Here is a 16645-nt window from a genome sequence, read left to right on the forward strand (position 1 = left end):
TCCATCCCCCATCTGCGTGGAGGGGAGCACTTCCCTGCCTCGCAGAAATGTGAGGCTGAGAGAGTGGTGGACAGTAAGATTGGGTACTTCCAGTGTTATCCTTGCTGGCAGTAGTTGGATGGAGCATACTAAATAAAGGGAAAGAAAGGAGGAGAGAACGGGGAAGCAAGTTGAATGATAATGAAAAGAAATGATGACTAATGCTGCATTCCGTGAGCAGAACCATCCTGAGGACTGAGCAGGGCAGAGGTCTTGCTGGAGAAAAACTGCAGGTGATCCTGTGATTACAGATTTGTTTCATGAGGCAGACACGTGCTGGGGCCAAATGGCATAGTCTGTGCAGCAATTTCCAAAGTTTGTATGACAGTGTCACTGGTCTCTGAGTGCAGAGGGTATTTTTTCCAAGTAATTTACTTGGGTTTGGGACTAATCCTGTTAGGCAGGTGAACACTATGGATCATTGGCACTTGGCACCCCCTGATTGTCAGCACAAGGTGGGTGTCTCTGTGTGAGCTGAAGAGCTTACAGCAGTGCTGGAGTGTTATCCTCTGGCACCAGGCACTGTTGGGGGGCCCTTTTTGCTCGCCTCCCATCCCAGTAGGTTCCCAATGTCCATCTGACAGCATGTGGATGTTAAGGCTGTGGAAATGGAGTTCTCCAGTCTCCTTGCCCTTTGTTGTCCCCAGTTTTGGCATCTGATCTGCCCTTCATCCTGTTTTTCTGTGCCTCCGTCTTCCCCTCATCCTGGCCTGTCTCTGCTTTCCTCTCCTCCCCTTCATTCAAGTTGGAAAAATCCTTCTCCTCCTCCTCCACATGGTCTGACTTCCAGCAGAAAGACTGAGAGTGCTGGAGAGTTTCCCTGCCATTAGTCCTTATATGCCTGGTGACATAGCAATCCCTCACCTCTCAGAGGAATGATCAGAGGAAAAATCACTCCTTTGCTACCTCTGCCCTGTGTTTGGGGCAGAACTGCCTTGGGCACATGTTCAATGAAGAAGAGCTCTTCATTTCTCATAAAGGCTATGGGCAAACAGTACCTTCAGAGACTTCTGACTTAGCAGAGCATTTTTATCATCAGGAGAAAGACTTTTCCTTGTCCTCCAGAGCACTTCTTTGCTAATCTTCATCACCCTCCTCATAAGGGATAGTTCTTGTGCCAACAAAATTATCATATGAATTCGCTAGTACTGTCAAAATACACTCTTTCCAAAATACCTCTCTCGATTCCTTTTTCCCTAAAAACCTTTAGAAAAAAATGAAAAACAAGGCATCCAGCATGGAAAAATAAGTTGAGGCTTAGGACAGCAAGGTCAAACCTCTCATAGAAAATGTTAAATGTGCCTGTAGGCAGGATAGGTACATGGAAGCCGTGGGAAGCATCCAGCATGCAGGAGCTATCAACATGTGCTATCTATGCTGGCAGTCACAGCAGAGGGGGGATTACTGTGAGCAGGGTCATGGGGGATGATCCATTCTTTTGGTTTGGCAACCTAAGTGAAAAATCTGGGAAAGAAGATCAGACTGAGCCCAATCTTTAAATATTTTCAGTTTTTCTTGCTGAAACAAAAGCCTTAAAGAGACCAAAAGCTGAAATAAAATCCTTTTATGTTGAATGAAACCAGAAATAAGAAAATTTTCTTCAATAAAAACTGGGAAAAAAATCTAGTTTTGCAGAATAGGTCTGGAGTTGTTAGAAGTTTGCCTTCTCTAATCAATACTTGAGGGATATAATATTCACGTAGGATATGAGAAACCCATATTTTATTTCTTTCCTTTAATTTGAACCCCTATTTCTACTTCTTTGCTTTATGGGCACAACTATAGGGTATTTTGGTTCTTCCTCAGCTCATCCAATTGGAGTTGTTCCACATCATATAAAACACTGAATTAGTCACAGAGACAGAGTGCACAAGAGAATGACTTTGTTCCGGTAGAGTCAGGACATTCCCCTGGAAATGAGCACATCTGGTTCTTCTCTCTGCTAGACCACACGTTAAATCATTTATGCACATTGGCATAATGGCAGCAACAGAGGTTAAAAGCAACATTTGAAAGAGCTACTCTGATGCTCAAGATGCTCACTTGTAAGTGGTAGCTATGGGTTGTGTCCCATAGTCCATAGTCATCCTCTCTTGAAGACATAGGATTGATTTTTAGTCTCCCCACACTTGAATAGATGTGTCATTCTTAGCATGGTGAGTTTAAGGACAACACCCACAAGCTGCTTTGAGTTGTGTACAACTACAGCCTGCTCTTCTCCAAAGCAGTTTTATGTGTCTACTCATGATTTTTTTTTTCAGAATCTTTTGAGTGACTTCCCCCAAATTCTTGAGCAGATCTTAGAAATCTAAGCTAACAGTTGTCCAGTAAGTTTATCGTGTTCTCCAAACATCCCCCAAAATCTTACTGCATTATCCCTTTGTGTTCTTCTACCTCACAGCTGAATGAGACACTGGGAGACATTTAGTCTAGGCTAGAAATGCACCGTTAGAACATGATGATCCTCCCGATGTCAACTCTCCTGCAGCATGTTCTCTAGTACTTTGTCCAGGCTAGTTTGGATGAGTCAGGTTCTTTCATCCTTCTTAATCTGACTGACTGTCGATCCTGCCACCTAATGCCCCTCCCTTGCCATTCAAACTACATTTTGGCTACTTCATGTAGGTTGTCTTCCACCCACTTAGTGCATTCCTTGAAATGCCTGTTCTTCCTTTGCTTTTTCTCTCTGAAAGTACTGGATTTGCTTGTTGTTTTGGCTCCCTTGTCAGCCCTTTCCCCAGCTGAGCCAAATTTTATGTATTGAATCAAAGAAGCCTTGTCTGCACGATGGATCTCATCAGTCTGGGCTCTAAGGAGCTCAGGTCCTCGGGATCAGCCTTGTGACTGGGAATGTCATGAAAAGATCCCACAAGGTCAAAATCTTTCAGTGTCATCCTATACTTCCTCTTCTGGGATTGTAACATCATGGTGTGAAGCAATAGGGTCCCTGAGGCATCTGTGAGTGGATGTTTCTCCTTTACAAGGGGCGTTGTGAATCTCCTGGAAGAGCAGCAGTGGAATTTCCCATCAGAGGTGTTTGTTGCAATACGGACACCTTTGAGGCTGTAGTGGGAGCTGTGATGGATTCAGGCAGCAAGATGGCCTTTTCAGACAGTGTCAGGGCTGGCCCAGTGTAGAACAATGATGTGACAAGGCCTCTGCCCCGAACCACTTGCAGCATGAGCAAAGTAGTGCAAAGAAGGCCAGGTCAAGGAGAGAGCAGAGAGGTGGGCTGGGGAGTGCCTGTGGCACAGCACATGGTTCATCAGGGGATTGTTATTGGTGGAAATTTCAGTGGGAAAGGCTGACACACTTCAACTTAACTTTTTGCTGTGCTGCCAGCAAGAATTAAGCTGAAATATTTTCAGGGCAAAGGACTCCTAAAAGTTGCTGGATATTTGCAGATGTAACAGATGATTTGACTTAGGATACAACTGTTCCACCTGTTCCAGGCATAGCACCCAATGGATGAACAGTTTCTTAGAAGGGTTTATGGTTTTCATAGGGGTTTACTGCAATGTGTCCTCACCTTCTCTGGCTGGACATACAGGCCAGCTCTGTACTAAGTCCAGAACTAATAAAACATGGTTTCCTTTCTTTGACAAACCTGCTAGAAAAACAACTTGCAGTGTTTAATGCAAACAGAGCACTAGGGCAAAGTGTGTGATTGTTTGTTTTTTTCCTAGGTAGGCAAGAAAATTGAGTATTATCAGTGAAAGCCTCTGCTTCGGTGTAGCTGGGCCATTTGCTTTTGTCTTGCCCTGGGCAAAGCATGTTTCTTTAAGTTGGGCAGAGCTGCAGCTTGATTCCTAGCTCAGCTTCTGAGAGTCTTCCTTGATCAAAATCTTGCCAGCTGTGCCAGGCATTAAACATTGGTGTGACCTCTGTCCCCAGCAGCCTTTTCTGAGCTGAGAATTTCAATCCCTTATGGCAGTGTTGAACCCTGTAGTGAGAGATGGGGTGTTAACTGTGAGGTGGTACCCATAAGCTGACTATAAACTCTTTAATGTTTTACTAAGCACCAGTTGCTTTCAAAGTCAGCTGAACTCATCTGGAGCCCCATGATCTTGTGTACCCTTCTAGATTTCATCCGTTTTCATATGCCTGCAGCTGTGTACCTGTAACAAGTCATGATACAGATTTCTCAGCCAGCTGTGGATATGAAAGCTTCAACACAGAAAGCTTCAACACAGACTGCTTCAGGTGACCCACAGGTGAGCCCTGTGGATAAGAAGTAGATTTCAGCAAGCTCAGGTGAGACTTGCCACGAGAGGGAGACAGCATGTGTTTCCTGAGCACATCCACCTGAATGAGACAGCCTAGCCTGGTGTTCTGTAACATGTCTGGACACTGGCAGCTGTTAGTGAAGTAGTGAGAACCCAAACTTCAGACCTCAGTTGTGCGGTAGGTACCTGTGATAGAAAACAGGGACTTATCTTCTGGCTAGTCGTCATCTTCCAAGCATCTGTAGCATGACTCAGTGCCACAAAATACAAAGCAAATGGAATCCAGATCTGCTGGCAATGGTTTAGCACGTGTCCAGGCCTCTCTAGGTCAGGTCCAGGACATCCTGGTGCAAGCAGGACTGCGCAGCACCCAAGGAGATGTTTCAGATACCTGCAGCTGGCTGGTGGAGCCGTTCACTGTTCATACTGCACAGCCATTGCACAGGCTGAGCTGCACCCTGTTACCAGCTTCAGCAGGCTGAGTGTTTGCACAGGCTGTGAAAACACAGCGCTGCGAGCACTGGGCTGCTGCGGCACCCAGGACACCTGCTCGCGACTGCTCCTTTGCTTCCTCAGCACCAGCCGAGAGATTTCATGGGAGAAGAGGCTTGTTCAGTGTACATGGGATGGTTTTGCTTGCCCTCCAGATTGCATTGGCTTTTCCCATGGCTGCAGCACAACAGTGGGGCTCTGTTTTCCTTTGGGAAGGGAATAAGCTGCTTCATCATTGTGATCTCTGTGCAGTGTCCTGTTGATAAGATCAGTCAACAGCATCAGAGGAAAACTCTAGATTCAGTTCTGAAGTAGAAAGTGAGTGAGGCCTATTTGTTTAATTTGAGCTTCTAAGGTTTAAATCCCAGAGGAAATTAAATTAGGTGCCTAGAGCAATGGCAGTCTGTCATGTTTATTTGCTGGGAATGTCACCTTTAATATCGTGCACATACAACGTGTGTGTGTTAATGTAATGGGGTATCATACTGTGCAGGAGCAGGCACGCTACAAGAACTGGAAACGTGAACTCTTGTGAGTGAGGGGCGCTGAGATAGGATTGGATTTATTCTCAGCCTTCTCTGTAATACTCACTCACCAGCACAAAGGTGGTTTTGCCAATTGCAGGTGTGGATGGCACTCTGATCTATGTATGAGCACAGGTGTTGGTGCTCTTGGGCCGTTTTGATTGGGCTACTCCTAACAGCAGAAATCTTGTCTAGACGCGAATCCAGGATGACAATACTTCTTGCTTCCAAGCCCTCTTAAGCAGTTGGTGTCCTGCTGGCACATGCCTTCCCCCTGCATGCTCAGGAGAGTCCCAAGAGTGCCAGTTTCCTGTGTTGAGGGATGTGACTGCTTGTACGTTTGGTTACACGTGCACTTTGGAGTCTCCCTTCTTCTCCAGGAAGGAAGGCAGGTCTCCCCAGCAGTGTGGGGTAGTAGAATTTGGGGTGGGGTTTTTTCTGACTTGGACTGTTAAGGACGGGCTCTGAGACACACACTGTGCGTGTGAATGTCACTGCAGCAGTTTGTCATTGCAGCCTGTGACGCCTGCCCTCCACCAAAGTTAACTGTCCATGCAGGGCTTGCAGAAGGTACTGCGATCTTTCCTCATGTGCTGTGCAGAGCAGGCTGCCATTGCTTTGAGCTCCCAAATGCAGCTGAGCTGAGCTGTGGTCTCCTGTCTCGCTCCACTTGTCAGACCTTTCAGGGAGCCAGTTCAGCTCAGTACCTCAGTGGAATTTGTGCTTTTTTTTGGCTGGATTACCAAAATTCACTGAGAGAGGGCAGTGAGCTGTAGACGGGCTCAGCCATCTTAAGGCATTGCACCCCCGTTTCAGTGCTAGGCACAGTGCTCCACGTAGCTTCGTCCCTAGCCAAGACCTGACCTGTCCCCTCCTTCATTCTCTCTACCCTTTTCTGTTTACCCCTGCATACCCTGTCTTGTTTTCCTACAGCCTCAGAGCAGCTGGCTGCCTTGCACACATGGCTCCCATTTCTCTCCTGCCTGTGGCACCTTGGGAGCGCCCAGGGGTCTTCCTGCTGCGCTTGTCTTCTAGTATCCCTGCCAAAGCTGCAGCTCCTCATTCCTGCTCTCTCACCCATCCCAACCTCTGGCATTTTTGCTCATCCGTGGATGGCTGAATATTCATTTCCTCCTGGCCCGATTGCTGTGAATACCAATTCCTCCTCCTTTTTCCGGCTGTTCTGTAGATTTTGATGTCTGCCAAATTGTTTTCATTCCCTCACCCCACTGCAGACTGCACCTCCGCAGAAAGCGATCCGCTCGGTGCAGAGCCCCAGCTCCCCACCCAGCCCTTCCTCCTGAGCTGAGCGATCAGGTTGCCCTCCTGCCTCCAACAGGGACAGACTTCTCCCTCCTCCTGCAAACAGTCAACAAATGAGTGTCTCCAGTTCAACAGGCACAAGAGTTGCAAGCCCCTGCAAGGAGACTGCAGCAGTTTGCGTTGGCACTGCGTGTTTCAGTGCAATGTTCCTCAGCTTGCCAGTCTGCAGATTGGTGCCAGGTTGCAGAGTCCTGTCCAAAGCAGCAAGCTCCTGGCTCCAAGCTGAAGCAGAGTTTTTTCAGGCTCGAGGTATGATCAGAAAGGCCTGATAAAGGTGCCTGCATTCATGCTGAGCAGCTTGGTCATAAGCCCTGGCCTGGAGCCTGCTGCAGGTTGAAGCTAAGTGAAGAGGTGAATGTAGTGGAGAGGGGAGTTTGTGGTTCCCTCATCCCCCAGGAAATCTGTGTGTAGTGGCAGCAGCTTGGCAATATTGAGGGGAGAAGACTGCAGACACCTTGGATTTAGATTTGGTGGTTTTTTGATCTCCTCTCTTGCCCAACAAAAGAAGAAAGGGAAACCAGGGTCTTCCCTGTCTCTTTCTGTCCAACAGTCCTGCTTATGTGTTGCCAAAATGGAGCCCAGAGGCTTCCACTTGCCCATGGCATCCTGGCAGTCACTCGCTCTCCACTGGTGTTACTGGCCCTAAGCAGCCAGTGGGCACAGGAGGCTGGCTTCCTGCAGAGCAGTGGGACAGCCTGGCTGCCCCTCTTCCAGATGTGAGGTGGAGAGCAGTGCAATTGGCCACTTAGCTCCACCAGTGTTTGGTGCTAGAACAGTCCCTTCTTTGAAGCACAGAGCTCATGGCTGGGAATAACAGGGAAAGAGAGAGTGAGAAAGGAGGCATGGGAATAGTGGGCTCTTCTGGATGGAAAGTAATGCCAGAGAGGAGGAAAGGGTGGACCAGAGGAAGGAAAGGAGGAGCAGGGGGAAAGAAACAAACCTGTAGGCTAAAATGGGAATAATAATCCACTGGATGCTGCTGCAACCTAACTCCCAGGAATGCTGCTCCAAGGCCCCCTCACTGCGTGGGGATGTTTGCCTGGTCCTGCACTGCCGTCTCTGCTCCTGTGCCAAGCCAGCTGTCCTGCCTGGAGCTCTGGCCTTTACGGCTGCTGTGAAGAGGGCAGGATGTGTTTGCTTTTGCCTATCACATATTTTTTTAAACAGGGTGGGAGTTCCTCTGCTTCAATTCCCGGGGCTGATTTCTCCCGTGATGTCTCTGGTTTCTGTGACTTGGGGGACTACATGGAGTTGGGGTCGTGGTGCTCATCTGGGACTTTTGACTTGACAGCAGCTGTTTCGGACTGCTTCATGCTTGCCAGCCTGGCTTTGAGATGGGCCAAAGCTTTCCCAGCACAGGCACACAGGATGGGCCTCACACGGGCACTTCTGGGAGCACTTCCCATACCCAGCATCTGGTTCATGTGAACAATGTGCTGTACTGGGGTCAGGCCCTTCCCCATGCCCAGAGCACCAGTTCTGTATGGGTCTCTGGCTCTTCCTATGCTGCTATTTCCTGATTAAACTGTGAGCCTAACTTCAATGGATCAGATGAAAAGTGGCCGTCTCCTACTGTCTCTACAACAGTTGTTATCTTGACCCTTTTTCCTCCTTCCCCACTCTTTCTGTCTAAATCTGAGCCTCTAATTTTAGACTGAGGAAGATAATTGAGGGTCAAAAAAGATTGCTGTATAATTTCAACTTTTTTTCAGTGGTTGGGGTGGAAGACAAAGTTAGGAGCTTCTTGCCCTTAAGCCTTTGTATTGTGGGAAAGAAGGACATAGGAGGAGTGAGTTGGTATAGTCTGCTCTCTGTAGAAGTCATGCTGTTCCTTGCAATTAGCTAAAACTAAGAGTGTAAAGGCATAAATTACTGTATTTCCTTTGCAGATCCTATTGACTGAAGAGTTCGTAGAGAGAATGCTGGAAGATTTAGAAGATCTGAATTCTCCAGAGGAAGTAAGGCTGCACCATTCCTGTATCTTCCATGTACTGTCCCAGAGAGCTCAGCCCATCCTGCAGTTTGCCTTTGATCCTCCCCTCAGCCTGCAGGCTGCAGCCCTGCCCCATCCATAGACTTGAGGCCATGCTAAGCCTTCACATCTGCTGTGAACTACCGAGGCACTGAGAGAAGGGATTGCAAGAAATACAAGACAGGGATACGTATTAAGGGAGACTCTGCGTTTTCATTTCCATCAGCATCTGTCCCAGCATGGTGTCTGAGCACCCTGAATCAAAGCAGTGCGGCCCCTGGGCCAGGTGGCAGGATTTCCTCCATGCCATGCATAGATAATGTCCTTGCCAGCAGCTCCTAGCACATCACCTTCTCTTCTTTCAGAAAGGCTGAAAGTGGTGGCAGCACATTTACTTTTGAACAATCTGTTGTATGGGCCTCCTTTTTTGGGTTTGGTAAGCAGGCAGGGCTGTTTCTCATCTGCTACTTAGCCTTCACCTGCTGGCCCTGCACAGTGTGCAAAGAACCATCACCAGTCTGGAAGCATTACAGCAACAGCCAGGGGAGCTTTATAAAGCTGGTACTAAACTTCCCACTGCCATGTGATCTCTTCCTGGGGAACATTTAACACCCCGTCTCCCATGCATGCCATATAAATATTCTGCTCGACTTCAAAGAGCAGTGGCAGAAATGACATGTAATATTTTTAATCCCATTTTTTACAGCTCCCTGCAGACTCTAAAGAAACTTTCCTTGGCTTGTAGAGCAGCCCTCCCATCCCTTGCTCTGCTCCCCTCCCCCCAGGAAAATCTCAGGGCTCTAATTGTTTAATCCAGAGTTGACTTAATGCCAGGGTGTTCTTCACTGTGTGAGTGAGGGGAGCACGCTGCTGGCTGTGCAGTGACTTTCAGGCCAGCTTTTATCCAGTTAAACCTAATCCAAAGCTCATTTTTGCTAGTGACATGGAAGCCTGGAGCACTTTGGTTTGAAGGCCATTTAGTGAAGGCTTTGGACGGCTCATGTTCCTTCGCTGTCCACTGAGGCAAAGAGCATGGCAGCTCCTGGCACAGCAACCGGGTGTTCGGTTCCGACTCACTGTGACTTTGCTGAATTAAAAAGTGAAAAACAAACAAATGCAAAAGATGACTTCTCCAAGAGGATTGCTTTGGAACCACTGCTGTTTATAAAAAGGAAAATACTTGAGATGAAATGTGATCTTTCAGCATCCAGATTCCTCCAAGGATTTGTAATTTGCAGGATCCCGGGTTGGGCCAACTGAAAGCATTCCCCAGCAGCCCTGACTGTTGTTTGATGATGTTCATGTGGTAGAACGAAGTGCTGTGAGGAGTCTTTCCTTTGCTGCATAAAGAGCCACCTGTGTTAAGTGAAATTAAGTGAAATAATCTGTCTGAGTATCTTTAGCATGTTTTTCACGTGTCCTAGACAGCGAACTCAGAATTCCCTGGGCAGTGCAGAGCCAGTAGATTACACAGTGCAAGCTATACCCTGGGTTTGAGTTTATAAAAACCATAAATGGGACTTGAGCTGTTTGTTTCCTAGAGGATAATGAACAGGCATTTGGGGTAGCCTCTATCCCGAAGAATCCTCCTGCTGTGTCCCCAGATCATGGGTCAGACCATGAACCACCAGCCCAGCATATTTAGGTCAATGGATACCAACTGCAGGTTACCCTCATGGGCAGCTGCAAGTGGAGCAAGGTCAGGAGCGAATTCATGTTAGAGACAACCTTGCTGTGGAGCAGACAGCTGGAGGAGATCTCCTTTAGCAGGAACCTCACACTGAGCCTGTCTTAATATCCATCAGAAACAGGGTGCTTATGGGGAGAAAACCAAGTGATTGGATAAAGACTGAGGATTTGCAAGTTGCTGTCCCCTTGTACCAGCTCTCTCATTCAAACACCCCCTGGGAAGCCTCTGGTACTGCTAGCCTCAGTCTGAGGACTCTCCTAGGAGGGGACCACTGCACCCATAATCACTCTGAATTAGCCACCTCCAGGGCAGATTGTCACTGGTGGTGTTGGGTCCCTGTGAGATTCCTCCCTGGGAGTCCCATCAGGGTGTCAGGGAGTATTGTAGGGCGAGGCAGTGCAACACCAGGTGCAGAACAGTTTTGAAAACAAAATGATCCTGCAAACAGGCTTCCAGAGCTATCCCCCATGGGGTTTGGGTCCTCAGGCTGAGCACTGGGATTGCATGAAATGCCTATGCAGAACTGGTTGCCATTCAACTGTGGATGGGGCATATTTGTAGCCTAAGAGATTCCACCCCACACCTTCCACCCCCACCCCAGAGCTGTGTTTGAGAGACCTTTGTGAATGCTTGGTCACTGGCCATGTGGTTGTGAGCAGGGCTGGTGGTAAGGCTCCTTGGAGCTCTGTCCCTGCACGGTTGTGTTTGGGTTGATGTTGGGGTGACTTCCTAGCCTAAGGAGTGGCATCAGGATGGGACCAGTGGACTTGCCTTGTTTGGGAAACATTGGCCACAGACAGTGCTGTGTAAACCAGACTGGGGCAAAAAATCTCCCTTCTGTGTGCTTCAACCAGTGTTTGCAAAACAGCCTGAGCAGGTGAGTGCCTGTGTGAGCACAAGGCGTTGTAGAACTCTGCGAGGCCTTTGTGCCAGAGATGGGAAGGACTGGAGCAGGAATGCTGTGCAGGCACATTGGCTCTCCCCAGCCAGGGCAGCACAGTTTGCCTGGCACCCAGCAGAGCTGTGATGGCTCACCTACGTTCCACCCTGAATGAGGAGGGGTTTCAGACCTGCCCTAAGTCTCCCTTTAAAGCAAATGTGGGCGCTGGGGGCTGGGCTGGGTGAAAGGAGAGGGACATGGTTAGATAGGAGGGAAGACACTTCTGCAGATCTTCACAGAGCTTGGGAAGGGGAAATGGTGATGGGGGCAGAAACCCTCCAAAATTCATCTGATGAAATAAACAGCGCTTGGGCTGAAAGCTCAGAACTTTCCTTTGGCAGCTGAGACAGGCCACATTATCTAATGTCCACTGCTGTCCAAAACATACTGATGGGGAAATGTTTTCTTAGTGGCCTCTTGTTTTAAAAAATAATAATAACATGGGGCTGCCTGCCTTTGCAACAATTTTGTTTTTTTCTGTGCAGATTGCAGTGATACACATTAACTGGTTCTCTTTACTGTCTTACAGTTTAAACTTCCAAAGGAGTACAGCTGGCCTGAAAAGAAACTGAAAGTTTCCATCTTGCCAGATGCCGTGTTCGACAACCCACTGCATTAGAGCTGAATTACACTCTTCTAACAACTGGGAGAGCCAAGTTACTGTCCATTACCCAGTGACTCACAGGATAATTAATGCAGTAAAAACTCTGCCTGCAAATAAAAAGAGTTTGCTGCACAACCACTGCAAACAGAAGAGGAGCTACTCAGCACCAGCCCAGACTGAACTGAGCCCTTTCCTTTATCCCTCCCAAGGCTGAACTCTCTGGGAACAGCCTCCGTATGTGTGAGTGTGAGTGAGAAATATTTAACTATGAAAATTAGTAGTAAGAATCCTTTCTCTCTCCTAGCTGCAGAACTCCCCTCTGCCTTAGCCCAGGGTGTAGACACTCTGCACGCCTGTATTTACACATACATTTCTGCCAGGTGCGAGCCTATAATCCATGGATTAAATGTTCTTTACGTGACTCTGGAGTCCTTTTGTTAGCCAAACTTTTACTGACTGCAGAACTGTTCTTCCATGTGCTATTTTTTTTTCTCTTTTCAGAAACGGAATGGTATTTCCCCTGTTTAAAGGAGGCCAAAAGCTCACATGCTTGAAGCTGAACAGATTTAAGGATGAACTTTCTAGTTCAGTCAAGAAAAACAAATCCAGATCCTCCCTGCCCTCAAATTAGGCATGTTTTTTAAGTGTTGGTCTTGGTGCTATTAGCTATGGTATCGCTGCAAACAGAGGCAACTTTATTCTCGTGCATCCTGTCCTTGTGCCTGAACCCCAGGGAAGGTCACAACCTCTGGTTTTGCACAAGCAGGAGGAAGAAAGCTACCGGGGCGGGGGAGATCTCCTGTTTACAGTGTGTTTATCTTTAAAGAGATACTGTCAAGTATTTTTTCCTTGCTATTGTACAGAATTTGAGAAGCTAGAAAGGATCATTTGTTCACAGGGACAACTTCAGCAGCTCTGCAGGATAGGGGGCTGCTTGAAAGCTTATGAAGTGGAGATCTCTGCTGCCCTGGCATAACAGAGAGGAGACTCAGCCTCAATGAAGCCAACTATTCTCCCTGTTCCAGCAGGGTTGTGTCCTAGTGCAGCTCCATTTTCCCCTCTAGCTTTGCTGTGGTGGCTCTTATTGCTGACCTTCCTTTTTTCAGATAGGCTTGAACTGTAAAGCATCAAAACCAGTGTGCAAAGACACTCTCTCTAGATCCCTGTGGCTTCCTCCTTGGAGCAAAACATGTGCAGAGGAGCCGGTCTCTGCAGTGCCAGGTTGTGTCTCTGCATCAGCTGCTGGCCCTGTGGATACGCTGCAGCAAACCACCGCAGGCTTTACCCCCTGCTGCTGCTGCAGGTTGTTTGTGATGCATATTCCCCAGCCTTCCTCTGCCCATTGTCTTTTGGTGACAACTCTTCACTCCTTGTCAGGGGAGGTGCAGCTTTCCTTCCACCCCTTTCTGCCTACAAGATAACTTGGTGGTTTATGCGCAGTTGCTGTGTGATCCTAATACAAGTATAACAAAAGCTTTTAACACTTAACTCCCCATATCAAACAGCAAAGTCCAGGATGCCTCACAGTACCCCAGGGTTGGTTTTGTGCTTGTTTTCTGATTTAATTTCTTCCCATCACAGTCAGCTTTGATGTTTTCTGCATATATTTGAGGCCAGTTAATGTTGGTCAAGAAGCAGAGCTAGGAGCCACAAAGCTTTCCTTGGACTTGCTACAGAATTCCTCTGTGGCCTCAGGCGAGTCACTCAATGTCTCTCTGTGCAGAGAGGGTGACTGTTGACTAGAGGGCTGTAGGACCTACCGAAGCATGCCAGGGTTTGCAGGGGAGGGCGTGCTTTGTGTACAAAGTAGTATTTGTATTATTATAATTGTTTTTATATTATAATTTAAGGCAGGCCAAATGAAGGGTCCAACACTGCTCTGCAGAACCTTCCTTTCTGCAAAGCTATGAAAGCAATTTACATGTAAATGAGTTTGTCATTTTGTCTGAACTCAGAGGATCATCTTAAAATCCTGCTGTGAAAGAACAAACTTTCAGATATCTGCATGTGCCAGCCAGAGTGATTTCTGTGCTGTGGCAGGCTGCATTCATCCATGGGATCTCTTGGCCAGTTTTCATTGTCCTGGTTAGCACTAAGCATCCCTTCTGCATTGTAGATGTATGTGCAGGGGATAGCGTGGGTGAGAAAGTGGCATGAAAACCTACCAGTCCAGCTTCAAAAACAACGTGCCCAAGTGTCCCACCTCAAGATAATGGGCAAACAGATGATTGTGGAGGTGGGGGAAAGGCAAGGGCAGCAACTACAATTTTGTCCCAAAGCCATCCAACAGTAGCCCATGGATGCTCTTGTACGAGCTTGCTGGGGGTGCCGCAGCAGAGCTGGCCTGTTGCCACGGTGCTGGCTGCTCTTCCTCATTTCCAGATGCTAGCTCTCATTAAAAGGAGCTTAAAATCCACATCTTTGTGGAGAAGGGACATTTGGAAGGTCAGTTGTTGCTGTTCCTGCAGAGATCAGCACAGGGCAGAGAGAAGTCCATCAGACCCTCTCTGGGCTCTGACACACATCTGGAAAGCTTGGCACCTCCTGCCCTGTGAACTCTTCAAGCCGTCACGGCAGGGATTTGGTGCTGTATGCAGGGAAAGCACCTCCTCCAAGCTGGCTTGTGCTCCAGTTCTGCCTTTCTCATGCAAGTGTTTTCCTCACCATATTTACTCTCATCAGACGCTCTGGGCTGGGTTTCCATTGACTTCAGAGGGAGCACACTGAATGCATGTGATAATCCACCCAGTATCCTTGTGTGTGTGTGTATTTTTGTTCCATGTCATGTATTTATATATAGTTCTGTGTATTTGAGTTATGAACAGGTGGCATGCCAGAAATCTCTATTTCTGAGACACTTTCTCACAGATCTTTGCTGGTAGCCACATAACAATTGAGGGGGGAAGGCTTGAAGGGAAGGAAGTGAAATCTTCCTATTTAGGTAAGGGGGGAAATATTAGACAAATAATTGCTAAAATAGAATTCTGTATCTTATTGTTAGAGCAACTACGAGAAGCTGGTGGAAGTCAGCCCTTAAGCTCCCTGGTTGTGTCGCTGCCTCTCAGCAAATTATCTAGGAGTAAGAAAGTTGCAGTTACTCAGTATCGTGAAGAGCTGTGCACCCACAGGACATCCCCTCATGATTCACATCAAGTTTGCAACCGTGCCAAAGGCTTACTCATTGGCAAGTAAATGAGATGTGAAGTTTGGTTATTTTCTTCTTGGGGCAAGAGGACATGTCTGTGTGTGAAAGAAATGGAAAAGAAACCTTTGTATTTTAGTGAGCAAGTAGTTTGAAAGAGGGAAGTGCATCAGTGTTAATAAATGCCATGGTGTTTTTCTAGCCCAAACCTGCTGAGATGGTAGGTGCACTGGTGCTGATGTTTTTCTAGATTGTGTAGAAGGCCTGAAGCAGGTTTGTATGGAACCAAAACCTGTGAGGCTTGTGTTGGCCAAAGACAGTGACCTGGATGGAAATGAAAGCAGTTTAGAGGCAGTGAGTACAGGCTTTCTCCCTCCTGAAGAAATCTGGCAATGCAGGTCAATTTGGATATTTGGAAAGATGAACAGCCTTGAAAATCCAACATGTGACAGCAATTCTGAAACAGGAGAAGTCCTAAAAGCCAGGGCTACTCTCTCTTTCTCAATTTCTGATTAAAAACAGGACAAGGAATGTATAATTTCAGTATTAAAGTATGTAGGGTGTGATCTGAGCAGAGCAGTCAGTCTTGTAGCTGCTGTGACCGTATTTTCAGTGGCTTAGAAAGGTGGTGCCTGCTGTGTCTAATTCTTTGAGGATGGTATATATTGGTTTTACTCTATCTGGAATTGCCAACAGTGATTTGAAATTATATTCTGAAGCTCTTCACTTCAAATATTCAGTTGCTCTTGGGTGGCTTTTGAAATTACACTATCAGGTCATCAAATGGTCTTGGGAGAAGTGAGGGTTGTGTTGTTTTTCATCTGGGACCAATAGAAATATTTTTTAGAAACCCAAAACACTTGAAAGCAATGCTTGGCTCTTCCCTCCTCCTAGGTTGGCATCCAGAGTCCATGTCCTGCTTTTCCAGCTTGTATCTGGCCAGGGCAAGGCAGCATCGCGTCAGGTGGGGAGAAAAGCTTCAGGCCAGAGGAAACCCTTAGACCCATGTGTCCAATTTTCCCCTAGCCCATGGCCTTGCACCTTCTGGCTCCACTGTATCAAGTCATGGGCTTCAGCCCCTGCTCTGTTGCAGCCAGGTGAGGAGGGGCTCCAGTACCAGGAGAGCCCTTCCACCTCTCAGGGACTTGGTCCTCTAAGTGACTGCCCTCCCCTGAGAGAACACATTGTGCCTTAATTTTTCCTGTGAGTGAAGCTGCAAGGGCAGACGAACTGTCGAGCAACCAAGAATTCCTTTCTGTGCATCTGTCCCTATCGATAAATGCCAGCCTGCACAGCAGCCACACTGTATCCAAAACAATCTAAAAATCCACATTTGCCTGTGGGGTTCACCTCTTAAGGTTTTAAAGCTGGATTTAGGGCTCTCAACCTAACAAGCTCTCTTTCGACCTACTATTTTTATAACATTTTCTTCTGTTGTGCAGCATCTGCTTGTTCTCTTTTCTTTTAGAAAAACCCAACCCTTGTGTTTGACATGAGTCCAAAATTTCAAATGGAGAATAGGCCTGAGGTTGCAAATGTGTTTTAAACCTGGTCCCGTATCGACTTGTCTCTCAGGCAGTGAACCTGTCGTGTATCGTGCTTCACCACCTCTTCATTTCTACCATGATTCTGTTTCCCCTAAAGTTGCTGACAGACCATAAAATCATCATAAGTGGCACATCAGTTCACAAAT

General features: G+C 47.3%; 1 protein-coding gene across 2 annotated transcripts in view; it reads left to right on the top strand.

The window, feature by feature from the left end:
* SUFU (SUFU negative regulator of hedgehog signaling) overlaps positions 1–13457 on the top strand; it is an 86407-nt gene extending 72950 nt beyond the window's left edge. For both annotated transcript variants that reach the window (XM_082285781.1, XM_082285782.1), the window contains exons 11-12: positions 8494–8562; positions 11736–13457. In XM_082285781.1, coding sequence (XP_082141907.1) covers positions 8494–8562; positions 11736–11825 — 159 coding nt within the window. In that variant the 3' untranslated portion in view covers positions 11826–13457. The remainder of the gene's footprint in view (positions 1–8493; positions 8563–11735) is intronic.
* Positions 13458–16645: the final 3188 nt, after the last annotated feature.

This window comes from Coloeus monedula, assembly GCF_965178545.1.
Source record: "Coloeus monedula genome assembly, chromosome: 8".
NCBI lineage: Eukaryota > Metazoa > Chordata > Aves > Passeriformes > Corvidae > Coloeus > Coloeus monedula.